Source organism: Cebus imitator, unplaced genomic scaffold (genome assembly GCF_001604975.1).
Source record: "Cebus imitator isolate Cc_AM_T3 unplaced genomic scaffold, Cebus_imitator-1.0 Scaffold129, whole genome shotgun sequence".
Taxonomy (NCBI): domain Eukaryota; kingdom Metazoa; phylum Chordata; class Mammalia; order Primates; family Cebidae; genus Cebus; species Cebus imitator.
Genome location: NW_016107444.1, coordinates 2,044,564 through 2,053,347, shown reverse-complemented (window position 1 = coordinate 2,053,347; position 8,784 = coordinate 2,044,564). Strand labels below are relative to the sequence as shown.

The following is an 8,784-nucleotide window of genomic DNA, read 5'->3' as shown; positions in this document are numbered from 1 at the left end:
AGCCAGTATGGGCCTTAAAAAAAAAAAAAAAATGCTTATAGACTGATCTTTAGGCCAAGAGACATCCAGTTGAACAAAGATGGGAAAACTCTGTAAGCACATGTGTCCTACCCTCATCAGGGAACATTTGCCAACCTGCTTCAGCCACTGTAGGCTCTCCGCTCCCAGTACTTTTAATGAAGCTATGTATTTCAAAGTTAACAGCTTTTCAGGAGCTACCCCTTACCCATACTCTGGATAAGAGGGAAAGGAGGTCTGATAAACTTTTGCATTAAAAACTCAGAATATTTTTCAATGCCCATGGCGCAAACATGTCCTGGCTCCTATCCTACACACAGATGCCAGAGCAATCCAACTAAAACACAAATATACTGCTCCCGTGCTTACTATCCTTTTTTTTTTGAGACAGAGTCTCACTCTGTTGCCCAAGCTGGAGTGCAGTGGCACGATCTTGGCTCACTGCAACCTCCGCCTCCCAGGTTCAAGTACTTCTCCTGCCTCAGCCACCTAAGTAGATGGAATTAAAGGCATGTGCCACCATACCTAGCTAATTTTTGTATTTTTAGTAGGGACGTGGTTTTGCCATGTTGGTCGGGCTGGTCTCAAACTTCCGACCTCGTGATCTGCTCACCTCGGCCTCCTAAAGTGCTCGGATTACAGGTGTGAGCCACCATACTCCGCCTATTATCCTTTTATATCATACTAAAGACCCTCTACAATCAAGTCTTCGTTAGTCTCTAACCTAGCATTTATGCCTTCAACATAAAGCTCTGAGTCTGGCAATATCAAACTGATTATAGTTCCTTATACACATTATGCAGCTTCCCTTCTATGTGCTTTCTGCCCTATGTTTTCCCAATGTACTAACCTTATAATGCAGAGGAAAGATGTGCTGATTTCCATTTTTTTTTTTTAATTTCTCTGTCATACTGAGGGTATTTTGGAAATTGAACTCATCTTCTCCCATCCCCAACAATATTCTATTTCCTTTACTTGTCTACTCCTATTATACAACCATTATTACTCAAATTATCAGAATTCAAAATATTTGAATCATTCTCCATTCATTCAATAATTACTGAGCACCTATTGTGAGCAAAGCCTTTGGCTCTGCACTGCTAGATAAAATGATAACATAGTTCCTTTTTCTTTCTTTTTTTTTTCTAGAAATACCACAGTTATCCAAGTAGATGACATAGTTCTTACCTTCAGTAACATGCAACTTAAAAGCAGAAATGAAATAATACAAATGAACACAGAAGGATGAAAGTGCTAAAACACTGATTCATCCCTTTTTTTTTATTTGAGATGGAGTCTCCCTCTGTTGCCAGGCTGAAGTGCAGTGGCGCGATCTTGACTCACTGCAACCTCAGCCTCCTGCCTCAGCCTCCCAAGTAGCTGGGACTACAAGCGCGTGCCACCACACCTGGGTAATTGTTTTTTGTATGATTAGTAGAGACAGGGTTTCACCATATTAGCCAGGTTGGTCTTGGTCTCTTGACCTCATTATCTGCCTGCCTTGGCCTCCCAAAGTGCTGAGATTACAGGTGTGAGCCACCATGCCAGGCTTGGTGGCTCATCCTTTCATTCAGCAAATATTTATTCAGCATCTACTTTATGTCCAGGAATGGATCAAACAATGTGTTGCAGAAACAAAGTGAGATAAGACTACTTACTAAGCACATACTTACTATGTGTTTTCCAATCATTTTTGCACTTACTCTCTTGGAACCTAAGCTTTCCCTTTTTAAACCACAGAATTTTGAGAATTGGAATTTCAGGACATTCACAGATTTCCTGAAGCCCAATCAAGGATCCTCCAAGGATCCCATGTGGAAAAACAAATTCATAGATAAGCTTCTTTTTTTGTTTTTGTTTTGTTTTGCTTTCTTTTTGAGACATGGTCTCACCCTGTCACCCAGACTGGAGTGCAGTGGTGCGACCTTGGCATGCTGCAGCCTTGACTTCCTGGGCTCCCACCTCAACCTCCCAAGTAGCTGGGACCACAGGTACCCACCACCAAGCCCAACTAATTTTTGTATTTTTTGTAGAGAGGAGGTTTCACCATGTTGCTCAGGCTGGTCTGAACTCTTGAGCTCAAGCAATCACCTGCTCAACTCCTAAAGTCCTAGGATTACAAGCATGAGCCACCACACCTGGCCTCACAGAAGTTTCTGTCACATTTGAGTTAGGCCTGGAAACCTGAGTAGAATTTTAATAGGCAGAGGCAGAGAATAAAGAGCTTTTCAAACTGATGACTAATTAGAGTATAACAAAGTGCCTAACAATAAACAAATACTTACCGAATGCCTATTACATACCAGTTAAAATACTAGAGGCTGACGATACCATGAACAAGACAGCCTCAGAGGAATTCATTTGATTGACTTGCAATCAATTAGGATACTCACTGAGCAAATATCTATGTTTCTAATAAATAAATAACTATGTTTCAAATACTATACTAAGCCCTAGGTATTCAGTAGTAAATGGGACAGTCTGAGTCTCAAAGAACTTACTAATGAGAGAAACAAGATAATTTCAATAATGTATGCCATGATCGAGAAAAGCTGAGGGTCCTAAGAAACCAAGAGAAGGGGCACCTAACTTTGATTCTTCTAACAAGAAGTGCTAAGTAGCAGGCCGGGCACATTGGCTCATGCCTGCAATCCCAGCACTTTTGGAGGCCGAGGCGGGAAATTCACCTAAGGTTGGGAATTCGATACCAGCCTGACCAACATGGAGATACCCTGTCTCTACCAAAAATACAAAATTAGCCGGGCATGGTGGCTCATGCCTGTAATCCCAGCTACTTGGGAGGCTGATGCAGGAGAATGGCTTGGGAGGCGAAGGTTGTGGTAAGCTGAGATTGTGCCATTGCACTCCAGCCTGGGCAACAACAGCAAAACTCTGTCTCAAAAAAAAAAGTACTAAGTATCAAGTAGACCTTGAATGTCTTCAGGCTTAATTCCATGGGTAATAAGAAGCTAATGAAGGCATATGAATATAGAGAAATGAAATGAACATTTAACAAATTTTTATACAGCAATTACTATTAGCCAGGGAGGCAATGAGTTCCAATCTTTTGTTAATAGAACATGAAATACGTTAGAGGTTAAGACTGAAGACTGAGAAAATACTATTAAGATACTGCAAGAATGAAGACTAAAGCTTATAAATACATTGACAATGGGAATAACGGTTTAAAAGATTTCATTAAGGTAGTATCAGGAGAACCTAATGCCAGGCTGGCTAAGAGTCAAAGGAGAGTGATAAGTAAAATATCATGGATGCAGGCACGGGGCAGTGGCTCACGCCTGTAATCCTAGCAATTTGGGAGGCCAAGACGGGTGGATTGCCTGAACTCAGGAGTTCAAGACCAACCTGGGCAACACAGGGAAACCCCATCTCTACCAAAATACAAAAAATTAGGTGGGCATGGCGGCATGCGCCTGTAATCCTAGCTACCCAGGAGGCTGAGACAGGGGAATAGCTTGAACCTGGGAGTTGGAGGCTGCAATGACCCGAGATCGCACCATTGCACTCCAGCCTGGGTGACAGAGCGAGACTCCAACTCAAAAAAAAAAAAAAAAAGAAGTTCATGGATGTAATTTCATGTTTGATAAAAAGGAAAGATAAAGAGAGAAATACATTTCAACAGAGAAATAACTCTATGCTTTTCTATTTTAATGATACAGTAAACCACTGACCTTCTGGAGATCCAAGTCCTACATCCTGATAAGAACTTATTCCTAAATACCAGTATAATATAAGGTATAACAGGCACTGCTCCATGTCATGAGAAAGGGAAAACAAAGTCATGTATGAGATGTAGATGCTTGCTGATCAGTTGGGCTCTTACTACCCAAATAAATAGAATTCAACCAGCCTCAACACACACAATAAAAATTTTTGCCTTTCTAAAATCATAGATTACAAGTTAGGAACTTTGAAAGTCACTATCAAATTATGAAAATCACAAATGTTAGCCTAGGGGTGGTGGCTCACACCTATAATTCCAGTGCTTTGGGAGCCTGAGGCAGGCGGATCACCTGAGGTCAGGAGTTCAAGATCTGCGTGGCAAACACAGTGAAACCCTGTCTCTACTTAAAAAAATACAAAAATTAGGCAGGCACCTGTAATCCCAGCTACTCGGGAGGCTAAAGCAGGAGAATCACTTGAGCCTGGGAGGCAAAGGTTGCAGTGAGCCAAGATCGCGCCACTGCACTCCAGCCTTGGTGACGGAATGAGACCCAGTCTCAAAAAAAATAAAAATCACAAATGTTAAGAACACAAATAGGCCTGGCGTGGTGGCTCACGCCTGTAATCTAAGCACTTTGGAGGCCAAGGTGGGAGGATCACCTGAGGTCAGGAGTTCAAGACCAGCCTGACCAACATGGTAAAACCTCGTCTTTTAAAAAAAAAAAAAAAAGTTAAAAAGAAAAGAAAAGAACACAAATGATGAGAGTCTATGGTGGAAATGTTGTACAAAAATGGAAATGCAGAGCTAAGGAAAGAGGTTATGCCTAAAGAGACTCAGCTCACTTTACAAGGATGTTCTGTGACACAATGCCATAAAGAGGACTGCAGACCCTTGTTCTGCGTCCTCAGCATCTACAAATAGGGTGAGCCTACCAAATAGAGTACAATAAAGGATCAAGCTAAGGACAGAGGACATGTCCTCAAGGAACATTTAGGGAACGGGAAGAGAAAACAGACAAAGACACACAAGAGAGCAGTCAGAGAAGCAGTAACAGAATGGATATAATAATATGAAAAAAGAGAAAAAAAATGTCAAGAAGGAAGACACAATCAACAGTGACAAGTAGTTCACAGAGGTCGGAGAAGATGAGGGAATAAGACTATCAGATTTAGTCATTTAAAGGTTCCCAGGACTTTTACATATTTTTCTCTGTAACTATTTCACAATGAAAACTTTTCACAAGTAGCCATGTACTATACACACACATACACACACACACACACACACATATATATTTTTTTTTAATAAAGACAGGGTTTCACCATGTTGGTCGGGCTGGTCTTGAACTCCCGATCTCAGGTGATCCGCCCGCCGTGGCCTCCAAAGTGTTTGGATTACAGGCGTGAGCCACCTCGCCCGGCCCATGTACTATATTTTAATTTGAAAAACAAGCCAGGCACTCATGCCTGTAATCCCAGAACTTTGGGAGGTCAACAGGGGAAAATCACTTGAGCCCAGGAGTTCAAGGCTAGGCTTGGCAACATGGTAAGACACCACCTTTACAAAAAATAAAAAAATTAGGCCAGGCATGGTGGCTCACGCCTGTAATCCCAACACTTTGGGAGGCCAAGGCAGGCAGATCATCTGAGGTCAGGAGTTCGTGACTAGCCTGGCCAACCTGGTGAAATCCCATCTCCACTAAAAATATAAAAATTAGCTAGGCATGGTGGTGCATACCTATAATCCCAGCTACTTGGGAGGCTGAAGCAGGAGAATCACTTGAACTCAGGAGGCAGAAGTCGTAGTGAGCTGAGAATGTGCTACTGCACTCCAGCCTGGGCAACAGAGCAAGACTCCATCTCAAAAATAAAAATAAATAAATAATTAGCCAGGCATGATGGTACATCATGCCTGTGGTCCCAGCTACTTGGGAGGCTGAGGCAGAAGGATCATTTGAGCCTGGGAGTTCAAGGCTGCTGTGAGCTATGACTGCATTAATATACTCCAGGCTGGGTGACAGAGTGAGACTCTGTCTCAAAAAGAAAAATAAGTTTTAGTAACCATCACGGTACATTCACACAATGGAAAATTACACAGCAATGAAAAAGAACTGTTTCTACAAGCAACAATATGGATGAGTCTCAAATGTGATCTGAATGAAAGAATTGGGTCACAAAAGAGTACAAACTATGATCCCATTTATATGAAGTATTAGTTTAAAACAAATCTCTAGTGACACATGTGGAGAGAGTGGTTATATCTGTAAAAGGGCAGTGCTAGGAGAAAGCACAGGGAGCATTCTAGGGTAATGGGAATGTTCTCCATCCCAATGTGAGTTGTGATCACACAGATACTCATTCTGTAATATTTCATGGACTGAATGAACCTTTGATTTGTCAAACCTCAATAAAAAAAGTAATGCCACACAAAAAAAGGTTTTGGTGACCTTAAAGACTGAATACAAACTCATTTTTCAAGAAGGCTGCTGGGGAAACAAAGAAGAGATAACAAAGTAGTTTGGGTAGGTTACACAATTCAGGCAAACATTGCTTTGTTTTTATTTGTGATATAAAACAGAGAATAACAAGGGTCTAAAGCAAACAAAAGAGGATGAAATCAAAGACGAAAGTAGAGAAGTTAGCCTAGAAGAGGAGGATGAGTACTTCTTTCTCTGAGACTGAAGCTAAGGATGAGGAAACACAAAAACCCTAAAATAAAGAGGAAGAAAAAATCGAGTAATCTTGAACTTTTTCGTGAAATATGCAGTAAGGTCAACTGGACCAGGTAAATCGAGACAGGAAAGGATCTGGACTTGAAGTTCATTTTACAAGTTTTGACTAGATGATACTGTAGAGAATGTAAAAGACAAATATTAGGCACATGGGGGAGTAAATTACAGCAAGAGGACAATGCTCAGGAGCCAGAAGCAGGAGCAGAGATGGTCAATGGTGCAGTCTGCAGTCTCCTCAGGGCTCAGTGAGGAATAAGAGGTGGAAGTACAAAAGGCAAAAGTCCAAGGGCTAGGTACCTAGCATGGTATTTAATTTTAAAAGCGTCTAAAGGGCCAGGTATGGTGGCTTATGCCTATAATCCAGCATTTTGGGAGGCCAAGGTAGGTGGATTACCTGAGGTCAGGAGTTGGAGACCAGCCTGGCCGACATGGTGAAACCCCGTCTCTACTAAAATTAGAAAAAAAATTAGCCAAGCGTGGTGATGCACGCCTGTAATCCCAGCTACTGGAGAGGCAGAGGCAAGAGAATCACCTGAACCTAGGAGATGGAGGTTGAAGTGAAACGAAATCATGCCACTGCACTGAAGACTGGGTGACAGACCCAGACTCCGTCTCAAAAAAAACAAAAAAATGTCTAAAGAAAATGCTAATTTACCTGAGAGGAAAGAGATAAGAGACCTATAAGAAGTCTTAAAACATTCAAGGATGAAGTCACTAGGGTCCTGAATAGAGGTGAACAAAAAGAAAGCGGAGGAGGAACTAGAGTTCACTACCACATAACACTTTTCTGTAAACCCAACAAGACCAAGGATCACTTATTCTCCTTTCACTAAACTTACTATCGCTACTAGTGGCAGCTTCTCCTACCTGATAAAACTGACCTTTATCCCCTACTCATAAGTACACCTACTCTTGACTAATAAATTATATAAACACATCCTGTTCATTCGGAAACTCCATGAATATTTGTATGCTGCTGTGTTTTACCAATAATGTGTTTTCAGTCATAAACTAAAAGGCAAACCCTAGATCTGCGAATTCTGTTCACAAAATTGGACTTAAGATTGCTCACACGTAGGTGTTTCAAGTGCTTTCTTGTGAAATAGATGGTTAGTAAAGGGAGCCTTAACAATAATCCTGAACACACTGGTACAAAAGCATAATGATGGCCAAATCAGAGAATGCTTGGGCGTGTCATCCGTTTTTATAATTTTAAAGACAACCTCTAGGAAACAGAATAACACTATATCAAATTGACTTTCCCCATCTTACACTACTCCTATGGATAAGTCCTCAATGTCTCTTTAGTAAGCCTACTCGTTGCAGCTCACACACACAGCCCACATTCCTGCGTCCTTTCGCCCCAACTAAAACCCCTGAGTACCCCTTGCACCAATTTTTCATTCTTCTACTCTCCCATTTCCAATTCAACCCCAGGCCACCACTTCCTTTTCTCCACTCCCCATTTCTCTGCCTCCCCAGACCTCCCACTCCTCCCCGCGAACTATTCAGACCCCACCCCTCCAGCGCTCCAGCCCCAGTCCTCCAGCTGGAGATCCCCTCCCCCACGGCTTCCATTCAGGTTCCCCCTCCCTGATCACAACCCGCCCTACCTGCTCCTTGCCCTCCGGCCCCGTGGGCCCGGTCCGCTCCTCCAGCCGCGGCCTCCCGGGCGGCGCTCGCCGGCGCGGGGGCAAGAGCTGGGGCAGCTCTGCCGCCCGCTGAACTCCATCCTCCCGACGGTCAGACGGCGGCGGCTGGGGTCGGTCGCGGCAGCGGCTCCGCTTCATATCTGCAGCTGGGCCCCGCGGGCGTCAGGGCCGCGACTGTCCCGGCTTCGCACTGCCCCGGGCCGCAGGGCAGCCGCGCCAACCACCGCCCGCGGCCACCATAGCCGGGCGGGCACCCGAAGCCACCGACCCCAGCCCGCGGCGCCTTCGAGCCTCCTGGGGCCTCGGGCGCCGTGACCTCCTTGGCGCTCCTCACGGAAGCGACAGCATCGCCGCCGCCTCGCCTTCTCCCACCCGGCACACGCTGGGCCGGTCACCAGCCGCCGGCTGAGTCGCTTGCCTCCAGCCCGCCTCCGGGCGGCCCCGCCCCTCGCGCGCGCGCACCGGGAGCCCGCCCGCCACCTCCGGCCGCGCGCCGCTTCCCGCGCACGCGCCAGCGAACGGTCGCGAAGTACCCGCCCGTGGCTCTGGCGCGCTGTCCGAGGACCAGCAGGGGGCGGGGCTCTCGGCGCGCTGGCAGCGGTTGCGGACTCCCACTGATTCTTTCATTCATCCATTCATGAAACTGTGCTGGGCCAAGCTCAGCGCTGAGGACCCAAAAATGAATTCGAGTAGATCAG

At 44.7% G+C, this 8,784-nt stretch overlaps 1 protein-coding gene across 5 annotated transcripts in view; it reads right to left on the bottom strand.

Annotated features, from left to right (window-relative positions):
* The window catches only part of MAST2 (microtubule associated serine/threonine kinase 2), a 250,465-nt gene extending 241,941 nt beyond the window's left edge, over positions 1-8,524 (bottom strand). For all 5 annotated transcript variants that reach the window (XM_017540865.2, XM_037742875.1, XM_017540867.1 and 2 more), the window contains exon 1: positions 8,048-8,524. In XM_017540865.2, coding sequence (XP_017396354.1) covers positions 8,048-8,224 — 177 coding nt within the window. In that variant the 5' untranslated portion in view covers positions 8,225-8,524. The remainder of the gene's footprint in view (positions 1-8,047) is intronic.
* Positions 8,525-8,784: the final 260 nt, after the last annotated feature.